This window comes from Sinocyclocheilus rhinocerous, unplaced genomic scaffold (assembly GCF_001515625.1).
Source record: "Sinocyclocheilus rhinocerous isolate Xijiao unplaced genomic scaffold, SAMN03320098_v1.1 scaffold1374, whole genome shotgun sequence".
In the NCBI taxonomy this organism is placed as follows: Eukaryota; Metazoa; Chordata; class Actinopteri; order Cypriniformes; family Cyprinidae; genus Sinocyclocheilus; species Sinocyclocheilus rhinocerous.
Genome location: NW_015643932.1, coordinates 497,015 through 509,938, shown reverse-complemented (window position 1 = coordinate 509,938; position 12,924 = coordinate 497,015). Strand labels below are relative to the sequence as shown.

The 12,924-nt window shown below is 39.3% G+C and overlaps 1 protein-coding gene across 6 annotated transcripts in view; it reads right to left on the bottom strand.

Moving 5' to 3' along the window:
* The window catches only part of LOC107757712 (5'-AMP-activated protein kinase subunit gamma-1-like), an 81,391-nt gene that overhangs the window by 26,880 nt on the left and 41,587 nt on the right, over positions 1–12,924 (bottom strand). For all 6 annotated transcript variants that reach the window (XM_016575270.1, XM_016575269.1, XM_016575271.1 and 3 more), the window contains one exon: positions 8,158–8,209. In XM_016575270.1, the coding sequence (XP_016430756.1) occupies positions 8,158–8,209 (52 nt within the window). The remainder of the gene's footprint in view (positions 1–8,157; positions 8,210–12,924) is intronic.

Here is a 12,924-nt window from a genome sequence, read left to right as displayed (position 1 = left end):
TGCTGATATTGGCAGGGAGGAGAGGAGAGAACCAGATTCATTAACACTCTTAAATTTAGCCTGCAGTTTGACTGGAGGAAACTCATCGGTTCAACACCCACACCCCGCTTTGACGAGAAAACACCGGCAGAACCCGGAGAAAGGAGGCATTCTGTTTCTGCTCTGAGCGCAATTCCATTTGCAGCGCTTTGTCAAACATCTTAAGCAAATATGATTTGGGTGCGCATGATTTAGGCCGCTGCTGGGGAAATGGCACTCTTATCCCCGGTCTCAGATGCCATAATCTCATTATTGTCAGTTTGCCTTTCTAAATGGAGAGGGTTTTGTCTTAGTCAACCTCAGAGAACCTGCTTCTATAATTGTTGGTGGTGTCCGCCGAGGAAGGGAAGAGCTGAGAGAGAACAGATAGAGATAATACTCTCCCCACGGGCTCATAAGAAAGGCTGTCGAGCGTTATAGCACATGGTGTGAACACATATAATAGGACAAACAACAAATTGTGGCATGCTTTCACACTGGATAATGGTCACTCCCACGGTCAGGACAGCTGCGGCGCGCTCCAATCTGAGCAAAGAATGCGCTTTAAAGGGGTCATATGATGCGTTTTCAAGTTTTCCTTTCTCTTTGGAGTGTTACAAGCTGATTGTGCATAGATAAGATCCCTGAAGTTGCAAAGACTAAAGTCTCAAAACCAAAGAGATATTCTTTATCAAAGTTAAGACTCTGCCACGCCCCCCTAAAACGGCTCGTTCTAACACGCCCCCACATATCTAGGTCACTATGTGGGAATATTTGCATAATGCGCCCAAATGTGCATGCAAAGAAAGAAGGCGTGGTTTCAGTAACCGCAGTTAGTGTTGAAGCAGCCATGTCAGGGAGACGGTGTGTGTTTCTAGGTGAAAGCAAAAGCACTTTATTTGGCCTTCCGGAAGTAGATGCATTTAGGAATCTTTAAGATTACTTACAACAGAACAGCAATGCATTTTATGGACGACCGTTTCGTGAACGAGAGAGAGGAGGTAATTCTGACTTTGCTATGACAATCTGGCGCTTCTGAATCAGCTACTGTTTTGTTATTAGTTTAAGTATTTGCTATTGACTGTTCAAATGCGGAGTTTTGCGCATCGTGTGTGTGTGTGCGCGAGCGAGCGAGCGAGAGAAAGAGAGAGAGAGAGAGAGAAAGAGAGAGAGCGCGAGAGAGCGAGAGAGAGCGCGAGAGAGCGAGAGCGAGAGAGAGAGGGTCACATCACAAACACATACCAGCTTCATCACTGTGTTTGTCACGCGACTCTGTTCCCCTTTCGGGCTCTGTCTTTACATTTATTTTGAAAGATGAAGCTCGCGATTATGGTAAGGGGCGTTACATTTCCGACGAGTGCTTGCGGTGTTCGGCCAATCACAATGCACTGGGTCAGCTGGCCAATCAGAGCAGACTGCGCTTGTCGGAAGGAGGGGGCTTTGTAGAAAACGAAGCGTTTGAGAGAGGCGGGGCATAGAGGACCTACAATAATGTACAGTATTTGAAAAATAATGTGTTTTTTGAACATTAAAGCATGTCAACATATTCTGTTACACCAAATACACAAAATAATGATCTTTAAAAAAGCATCATATGACCCCTTTAACTAACAATGCACAATAGCTAATTGTTGCAGTAGTTAATATTATTTATTAACGTTGATTAATAAAAATACAACTATTTATTGTTAGTTAATGTTAGCTCCATTGAATAATATTAGCAGACACAACTTTTGATTTTATAATGTATTATTAAAAGTTGAAATTAACATGAACTAAGATTAATAAATGCAGTCATTGTTATTTCATGTTAACTAATGTTAATGGAACCTGGTAAGTGTTACCAAACAATAATAACGAATCAGTCAATATATAGATAGGCCATGTTTTAGGTTAGATTTTAGGTTAGAAGTTTGAAAATAAATAGCTTATTAAGTCTTTAAGTATTAATTATTTGGTGCTATGGTGAAGACTAAAGCAAATATAAATATCCAAATGACATTCACACAGTTCAGAAAGTAGCACAGCTATTTTGTTTTCAGGGTTACCGGGGTAACGGAAGCGTCAGCGCCCTCTAGTGCCGAATGTGCATTTTCATTCAACACGTCTCCTTTACTCGTTCCTCCTTTCTTTTCATCGGTGCTAATTTAAATAAAATCGTTGCCTTTTTAAAGGTCAATAATCATATGAGGCTGTATCGCTGTTTTTCCATAAATAAATTGAAGAAATTAATAAATTTGTTATAAGCTACCGTTTAAGTTAGGCTGTTTAAGAAATTGTATTCACACTCATGCTCCTAAATATATTTTCCAGTTTGTACACATCTATTTTTAGTCGCAAATGCGAGTGAAATGCTTGCACTGTCGAGCCCTGGATGTCGCAACACACAAGTGTGAGCAACTGTTTTTATTACATGGTCACTATTGCTTTGTCTCTTATTACAGATCGTTTGATATGTACTGATTATTTATGCATTTTTTCGGCATGAAATCAAAATGGACAATTCTTATTTTTTGATGGAATACTATAGTGTTTATTATAAATTATTTATCCGTGCACTTCATTATTTTTTTAAAATTCAAGTGCCCTCGTAATCTTTAATCAAAAATGTTAACCTCCCCTCCCCCTCAAAACGACTCCTCTACTCTTCCGGTCACGAGCTATGGCGCAAGGGCGGAGATATCTGGAACTGCCAACAGCTACAATGACATCAGTGACGTTTGGAATAAAGACAGGGGTAAAAGCTGAAGCTGATTCTTCACTTTATAGCACTGACACCAGTCATAAGGGAGTACGTTACCCTTAAACATTGAAAAGATATTAGGATATTACGACAACATTACTCCTAGAACATCGCAAAACTAATTTTTTATTTTTTTTTCATGAATATGACTTAACCTGATGGAGGATGCGCTTCAGGCAGTCTCTCTCTCTCTCGCATGCGCGCGCTGTTGCATGTTTTGTGCCGTTGATCGTCGTTGTCATCCTCAATAAAAAACATTTATTCATGCTAGGGTGTCGGCGGTGAATCCAGTGGAGAGAAATCCCCCACAACTAACTGCAAACTGGCATTCAGATCTGCCTCCAGTTTGTTGGCAACGCCCCAACTTCCAACGATCCAATCAATTCCCGAAGGATGAAATCAAGTCTCGCCCTCTCATTTCAGATGCCGTTTCACTCGGATATACGTCACAGCAGAGAAAAAAAGACAATCGCAACTTTCGTTTCATGCCGACTTTAACCTAGCACAGCAGCGTCCATCTGTGTAGGATGTAGCCTGTCAAACATACACAACTGGTAGCCAATCATAGCAGTGGGCGTTTACTTTCGAGTCTACAATCCGCCACGCCTATTCAAACAGAGCGTTCTGATGAAGGGGGTCAAAACAGGACAGAAAACAGCCTATTACTTCATATATTTCTGATGTTTTTTTTTTTTGTAAAAATCTTGATCACATTATAAGGGTTACCTCAGAGAACAGTACAAATTAATAAAAAAAGGCAGTTCATGACCCCTTTAATGGGATAAAGAGTTCTTTTGGCGTGATTTGTTTTGATTCTCTGATTGGTCGAGATTTTTGTAGAACCATGGGTAACGTATTTTTTCACTAGCAATTCCACTGTTAGTTACGATTATTTAAAGGAGTCATGTTATGCAAATCTTCCCACATCGTGACGTTGACATGTGGGGGCGTGTTAGAATGAGCCGTTTTAGGTAGGCGTGGTTGACTTAACTTTTATAAAGAATATCTCTTTGGATTTAAGACTTTATACTTTGCAACTTTACAGATATTCTTTATGCACCAAGAGCTTGTAACACTCCAAAGAGAAAGGAAAAATTTAAATCGCACCATATGAACCCTTTAAAAAAATTAGTTGAAATAATGTGGGCTGATGGCTTCAGCAGAAGCATATACCATTGATTAACAACCTTGTAGCTCATAAAGTAGGTCTGTTTTTAAAGGTTTATATAGGGCTGGACAATAATTCAATATCAATATGTATCGCGATATAATTTTTTTCAATAACGGTGATATGATTTTTAAACACATTTCCGATATTTCGATATACATTACCAGTTTCCCATACATTGATTTATTTGTGCCGTTTGACTTCGTTGAATAAACATGAGCACTGCACGTTTCAAAATCATAACACGGCGCGGGTGTTTTATATGAATGTATCTCTGAAGGGAATTGACTGTCTTCAGAAAAGTTTCGATGGCATTTTCATTTGATCTGATAAAGAAGCGTTCATGAGCGGAGCTGCTTTGATTACAGCCATTACTGGAGAAACCGCTAGTTCTATCACTCTAAAAGCGCCTCCTGCTGCCAGAGAATGAGTTTTCATTTTAAATAAGCCCATCTCCAGCAACATTTCCAGTTTTTGTTGTCGTTCAATTTTTTTTGTTTTCTGCAGCGACTCGGAGCACTTTTCATACCCTTTTTTCTGGCTGAAGCACATTTGTTTCAATCTATAAGAATAATCAGCCTACACTACCAGTCAAAAGTTTTTGAACAGTAAGATTTTTAATGTTTTTTTTTGTAGTTTTTTAAAAGAATTCTCTTCTGCTCACCAAGGCTGCATTTATTTGATCCAAAGTACAGCAAAAACAGTAAAATGTTGGGGAAAGAAATTATAGAAATTATACTTTTATTTAGCAAGGATGCTTAAAATTGATCAAAAGTGATGATAAAGGCATTTATAATGTTACAAAATATTTCTATTTCAGATAAATAGTGTTCATATCGATATCGGAATTATATCGTATCGACCGAAATTAAGAAATATATCGTGATATCAATTTTGGCCATATCGTCCAGCCCTAGGTTTATATGTAAAAATCTTTCAAATACATTGAAAATCAATTCCCTAATAGACAAAATGGATGGGATTTTTACTTCCGAAACCCTACTGTTGTAACTTTAAATGCCTGACCAGTAGCAAACGTGGGTTAGGTTGTTGAAAACGGTCATTCTTTTTTCCACACTTCATTACGAGAGCAACAAGACACCCATTCTAGTGTGGGATTTGTGCTAATCATAATTTACAATATAAGCCCAAACAAATGACAAAAGAAAGCCACTCAGAAAGTCTGGATGTTTGGATCTACCACAACCAGAGGCATGACACTTTGGCCGATGTCCACCGTGGCTATTCAAAGAACTGAATTACTGCAGAATGAATCTTTTGTTTGTTGAAAACATTCTGGTTTTCACATGCTATTAGATCGACAAGGCAGGCCGCGCTGGAACGCTTCACAACTGCATACTTCAAACCAATGCCTTCAGACATCATTTAATGATGGCGCTTCAAAAACTAGCACATGCTATTAATACTTCAGAAAGCACACTGCTCTGCTCTTCACATGACATCAGATTGGTTGCAAATTCTAAGATATTATTCATTATTACATTAGCCTGTATCATTCACTGATTTTCAGTGAATAATACCTTAATATATGGCCTTTTTGGTCTGTGAATTATTCCTTTAAGTCAGTGTGTCAGTACAGAATAGAGCATGCCAACACAAACTCATCTAAAAACACTAAACATTTATCATTTTACTGAGATCAAAAGTTAAAAATTCAACTTCCAACCAGCCACTGTCAGCCTAACCAAAAACACCAGCCTGGGGTTTTACAGTTCAGAGATAGATATCTGTGAGAGGTGAAAGTGTGAGAGAGGGTTTTGAGGACTTCACCGTCACCGGTGCCTTGGGGAAACCCCTCAACCTCAGCATGAGAGTGCAGATCTGCAGCCTGCACGACCTGCTCTCTGTTTCCCCTAAAAGGTACAACAGTTGAAAGAACAGCCGCAAAAGCCTTTATAAATAATGTCAAGACTTGCACTGCCAGCTCAGTGTGGTATGCTCGCCTCATATTGCTGGGAAAACCTTGCCGGACGCGAAAGCACTTCAGAGGAAAATGTCCGCTCTGAAAACTGTTTCAGGGCTGGGTCTTACTCTGTCGCACAGCATTCCTTGTTAAGTCTAGATATAATTATGGGACTGATTGCTTATTAAAACTACAGCCATAAGCTACTTTTACAAAATTACAATCAGGTATCACATTAATAAACAATATTCTGCATTAATGCTTTAAATGAAACCAAAAGGAATATAAATATACTTTTACATGAACTTTTACATTCTTTCAGCAGATATCTATTTTAAATGAATGCTGTTCTTTTAAACTTTTAATTCATTAAATTTTTTTTTTTTTAATCATGGTTTCCACAAAAATATTAAGCAGCACAACTGTTTTCAACATCAATAACATCGAAATATTTCTTGACCACCAAATCATTAGAATGATTTATGAAGTATCATGTGCCACTGAAGACTTTTATGATGAGAGTTATGATGCTGAAAATTCAGTTTTGCCATCATAAAATATATTACAACAGAAAACAGCAATATTAAATTGTAATAATATATCAATTTTACTGTTCTACTATATTTTTTATTAAATAAATGCAACCTTGGTGAGCTTAAGAGACTTCTTTAAAAAAATATTTTAAATGTATATGTATAAGAAGGCAATGTATATAAAAAAAACATTTTATTGTATTAAAATATAATACAACACATTTGATTTCTATCCTTATATAGGTTATATTAACTACAGAATATATATATATATATATATGTATATATGTATGTATCAGGGCTCCAGACTCATTCTTCCCACTGGTCGCTCTTTTTCAACTAACTTTCTCAGATGGTCAGACGACCACAAGATTTGGTCGCAGTATATACAGTGGGTACGGAAAGTATTCAGACCACCTTAAATTTTTCACTCTTTGTTATATTGCAGCCATTTGCTAAAATCATTTAAGTTAATTTTTTTTCCTCATTAATGTACACACAGCACCCCGTATTGACAGAAAAACACAGAATTGTTGACATTTTTGCAGATTTATTAAAAAAGAAAAACTGAAATATCACATGGTCCTAAGTAGTCAGACCCTTTGCTGTGACACTCATATATTTAACTCAGGCGCTGTCCATTTCTTCTGATCATCCTTGAGATGGTTCTACACCTTCATTTGAGTCCAGCTGTGTTTGATTATACTGATTGTAAAAAAAAAAATTCAAATAATTTTTAAAAAATGATATAAAAATATTATTAAAAATCTAAAATATTTTTTAAATATAGAACTACAGAATATATATAGTTTGTTAGTAGTTTAGAATTAAACAAAATGCTTGGTAAAAAAAAATAAGTGGCTGGTAATATTGAGATATTGGCTGGTGAGCAAAAAAAAAATGCTAATTTCATATATCCTGCATCAGATTAAAAGGTTGTGCATAATTTAACACTGACTGAGTTCCCCACTTTAAACATTCTCATCGTTTAAGTGATCAATATCTACAACTGCAAAAGGAATAAACATAATTGGGCATTACCCTCACCCCTGAGGTACTCCTTGACGTGAGTGAGACGCTCTCCAGCCAATAGCATCATCTGACGCATGTACACCCAACAGGTTAGAAATGACGAATGGGGATCCCGATACATTACTGGGATCTCCAGTGATTCCTACCGAGCAGCTTGATGTGAAATCGACACCTTAGTATAAAAACGCCATGCCCACTGTGCCCCAAAATGATCGAGGAAAATCCGCATCGCGTGATTATACCCGGGTTAGGTTATGAATGAGATTAAAATAGACTATCCCTGGAAGTGTGAGGACTACATAAATCAGCAAAGAACATCCCAATGTCAAGACAGCGAATAAGCAGCTTAGGCAGACCGTTACAATCACGACGCGAGAGACATATTTCCCCGAAGAAGCTTACCTTCATCCTCGAGATCGAGTTTCTCCAGCATGTCTTCAGATAAACCGTGGACCTGGGGACAGAGTGACAGTGTCAAGCACAGACGAGGCGATCTCAGGCTGCCCTCCCCTTTATCCTCGCCGTCCACACACACACACACTGGCAGACAGACGGTGAGGAGACCGGTGTTATGAATGAGATTAAAATAGACTATCCCTGGAAGTGTGAGGACTAAATAAATCAGCAAGGAACATCACAATGTCAAGACTGAGAATTTGCTGAGGCAGCCGGTTCAGAAAACGAAGGCAGATCGTAACATTCACGACGCGAGAGACATATATTACCCGCAGAGGCTTACCTTCATCCTCGAGATCGAGTTTCTCCAGCATGTCTTCAGATAAACCGTGGACCTGGGGACAGAGTGACAGTGTCAAGCACAGACGAGGCGATCTCAGGCTGCCCTCCCCTTTATCCTCGCCGTCCACACACACACACACTGGCAGACAGACGGTGAGGAGACCGGTGAGATCGGAAGTTGGCTGTCAGAGTTTAATAAAGAAACAGCTAGACTAAGCGGCGGCAGCGCAAACCGAACTGGCTCGGAGCAGAAAAAGCCAAACGGACTAAGTGCTCATGATTTTGGGTCCATCGGTCCTTGAAGGGACAGTCAGTGTTTGCAGGCGTGCTCCGGTTGTGTACCCCTGCATCCAATGTGAAGTCAGTCATGAGAGACCCTCCCCCTCCGGCTTTTTGCAAATGGACTGTTCCAGTTTGCTGCAGTCGCGAGCCGCCAACTGTCTGACAGGGAGTGTTTTAAATCAAATATTCCGCTTACTCAGTTCTTGTTATGAGCAACAGACAATGTGTGAATATAAAAGCGAGCGGAGTCAGCCTGTCCAAACTGGCTGGTGGTGGGTGGGGATTTTGATTCATCCAGGTGAATCGAATCTTTGAGTCTGTTCACAAAAACTGTTCACTGATTCAGTGACTCTTTCTGCAGGTTAAAGGTGCGTTCACATTAGCGAAATTACAGCAACATTTCGCGTGCAAAAGGTCCATTGTCTATTGTCAATAGAACTTTCTCACAGTCGTCATAGTTGGGTAAATTTAGAGAGCAGTGAATGAGTAAACCTACCATATATATTTTTTGCATTCCTATTTGCTCAAATAGCAAAAGAACGATGTCAAATGTTTTTAAAAAAATCTAAATATAAAAAAACTTTCGAGGATTTACGATGCTGATGACCGTTGAAACACCTCATCACAGTCTTGTGAAAAGGCTCCATAAGCGTAGGAATTTATAAAGCACAATTCACAAGTCACTTTCCAGCATCTTTGTCAGCACAGCAAATTCACGTGACCAACTTGAACACGAAATTTTTTTTAGTCCTCACACAAAACCCCACATCATGTGGATTCCTATTGGAATGACTGGATTTCATCATCGAAATTTTGGCAAGCAATAAATGTGACTAGTCACATGCTAATTCAGGTGACACCACTTGAACCAGTTGCGAAATCTGCATGGGGAAATCCTTTGCCTGCATGCAACATTCCTGATCGCATACTGAAATTTCCAGATTTTGCCAGCGCAAATTTGCTGTACAGCGGTAAGTGTGATTACACCTTTAATGTCACTACACCAGTAGGTGAAGACAAGTAAGCGGTTCTTGTATTCTGTGTAATAAAAAATCATTGCCTCATTAATTATTGGCTTTATTTTATAACATATTTATAATCGTTCTAATTCCATGAGAATACGTCCACATCAAAACTATAACAATAACTACACAGAGAGGTGTTGTAGTTCGAATCATTTTCAGAGTGATTATTGTAGTTGGAATCACTTTCAGAGCAATTATTTTCTGATAAACAATTAAGGGTGCGTTCACACTTTGCAGGTTTGGTTCGATTAAAACGAACCCTGGTGCGATTGCTCTGTTAGTGCGGTTCATTTGAGCATGTGTGAACGCTGCCATCCGAACCCTGGTGCGCACCAAACAAGCGGACCGAGACCGCTAAAAAGATGGGTCTCGGTCCGCTTCCAAACGAACTCTGGTGTGGTTCGAATGATATATGAACGCAACACGGACCAAATACTTCTAAACGAACCAAAAACAGGAAGTAATGACAAGATGCGACGCTATGCCACATGATTTGACGACGCGGTGTAACCAAAACAAAATAAGCAGAGGGCAAACGTGGAGCAACGATGAGGTAAAGTGCCTTTTATGAGCTCCTTGTGAGTTTGCAGGTGGTGAACATAAAATTATATGTACACGCAAGAATGAGCGCGCTTAGTCCAGCAGACGGCATTGGGTGTGTTCGACTTAAAGTGGCGCTGAGCAGACCAATCGTGGATGCTTTGATATCATACACCTGCAGCGCCGCTTTAAGTCTAACGCACCTTTTGTTTGGGATATTCGGTGAGTTCCGTCACGATATATACGTCATTGAACCAACCAATCAGGTTGTAAACGTATCACTATGCCTTTAGGTTCGCTGTCAAAAATGCCAATCTGAACGCTAAGCGGACCAGGACCAAATGTATCATTTTCCTTTTTGGTCCGGACCAAATGAACCAAACGAACCGAACTATAAGTGTGAACACACCCTAAAACACTGGTAGCCAATCAAAATCCACCTGAATCTGAGTATTTAAAGCTACAGACGACATAACTGCTGTGGCCTCAAATATAGTTGCATTATCAACTTTGCAGGACAGTCGATCGCCAGGAGCAGGGTTGGGCACCCCTGATCTAGGGCAACACACCATGCCGAAAAGTTCTAATTAATTCAGTTTTCTCAAATCAGATGTCTCAGTTAATTCAGTTTGTTGCAGAACATGATTCAGTTTACACACAAGTTCTAAAAACATTGATTTGTTCAGTAAAGGCGGCATATTCGTTCAATACGTCCAACCAATGAAATGCGCCGTCACAACCGGTTCTAAACAGCTATTTGTTCGTGATATAATCAGTCAGTCGCACACTTGTAATCAGTGAACAGCTAATATGAGTCAGTGCACAGAAGAATGATTCACTGAAATAAAAGATTCGTTCAACAACAGTGATTCACTCATAAATGAAACGCTAGTTGTTTAAACCTGCAGGGAATTTGTAAGTACTTCACATTACACAATAGACAACAAAAGATTCAAGGGCTCAACATCATTTAAGGTCAAAATACATATGTAGAGTTTCCCTCCTTTTCCTCACTACCAACATTTTTTTAATCATATTAGGGAATCCCTATTAGGGAATCTTATTCATATGACTTATTTACATAGACAAAATGTGTGATGTGTTTGTACATGAAATATTAACCTTAAAATGTTGCCAAATTGTTCAGATTCTTAATATTATGTCTTATCAGTGACATTAGACGGCAGTTTTTTTCTCTCCTTGATTGAGCTTAGTGGTTTTCCAAGATCAAGTTCTTACTCTTTCATGTCTAAAATACATTTGCACATCAATGCGTCCAAATTTAAATGAGCTTTATCTGCAATGTACAGAAAGACTGTGCAAATAAAGCTATTAGTGCGGCGCTGCTGTTTGTGTCGTGCCCATCCGAGACACTATTTCTTGACCTCCTGTGTTTTTTTCCATCTCTCTCCCCTTAATGGCCCTCCTTAGACCTAGATAGGACGGAATCAATTTAACATACATATATAGCTGTAAAAAATTCGAAAAAAATGCGAAAACCTATAGAGGTCGTCCGGCTCCAAAGATATTTCACACAACTGTTTTTGGCCTTTCCCAGAGAAACATTTGGCATGGAGGGTAATTAAAATGAACTGTGCCCAAATTCCTGCCTGATGAATCAGTGGGTGTGGCTGTCTGAACAAACTTGAGCCCTTGTGAGAAAAACCCCATGAATATACAACAGAAGTAAACAAACACATAAGGGGCGGCCACGAGAAAAATGTTAGTTCACAAATCTGGGGAATTACAAGTAATGGGAAAGTGGGCAAAAAAAAGTAGTAACTCAAAGTGTCAGACCTTGACAGAGAGTGAGAGGCATTAAGTTTATTTAAAAGACAGCAGCAGGGTGCGAACTACGGGGGAGCTAGGGGGAGCTCGGCTCCCCTTAATAAGACATGAGCTCCCCTGAAAACGTGATTTGTGAAATTTTGGGGGGTCTCAAAAAATATTGACAATGTGTTATTTTGACGTGCATTTTCAGTTTTGTGTAATGTGATCATCGTAGATTATTATGTGTAAAATTGCAAAAATATCATTCATTCATGCATGACGGCGATTTAAACCTAATTCACTTCAATAAAGATAACTATACATGCTATTCTTGTCATGAGCATCAAGGTGTGGGGGCGCTGCGGTGCAAATTCCACTCATGTTTAGTACATGTTAACTCAAAGATTCGTAGAAAAAAAATAAACGCTGGGCTCTGTCGTCGATTCTGTGTTAAGGTAAGGCATGTCATTCGCAATTATGTGTTGTGGCTGGGTTGTGTATTGGTGTGACGTCATCACGTAAGAGGTGGTAGTAAAAGTGGATGGCAAGTTCAATCAGGCGTCTGTGTGGTTTGATCCGATATAAATAGTGAGTTTATAACAGCTGGGTTGTTATAGGTCTGCGTGACTCTCGATGTCTTAGGCCTAATTGAACGGAGGAATTATGGTATTCTTCTGTAGCCTGACTACGAGTAACTTTAACCGTTGTTAATGTGAACTCAAAGACAGCCTGATGCTTTGTTTATAGACTATTTGTGGGTGGCTGTTTGTTGTTTCACCCATCAATTCGTGTCGATAAAGTATAATAGGGTAAATCCTGTACAGTGATTTATCCTATATAGTGCTTGCATAAAGCAAGTAGTGCATACACTTGTAGCTGTTATGTATCTTTGTAAGTCATTGTAAGCCCTCTTTTGAGGCACACGCAAGCGCACGAACCGCCCCCTGTAGTGTCTTCAGCAGCTGCTCTGAGGAACCACACTCAGTCTTGGGTTTTTGATGCCAGAAGATACACTTTATTACATCATCAAGAATAAAGTGGAGAAGTTCTGTATGGGTATATTTCCATACAGATTTCCTTATGCATATGATTCAATATTTCCCTAGAGAAGGGGCCCCCCCAAGTCTTGTTATGGTAAAGAAAGAAAGCCC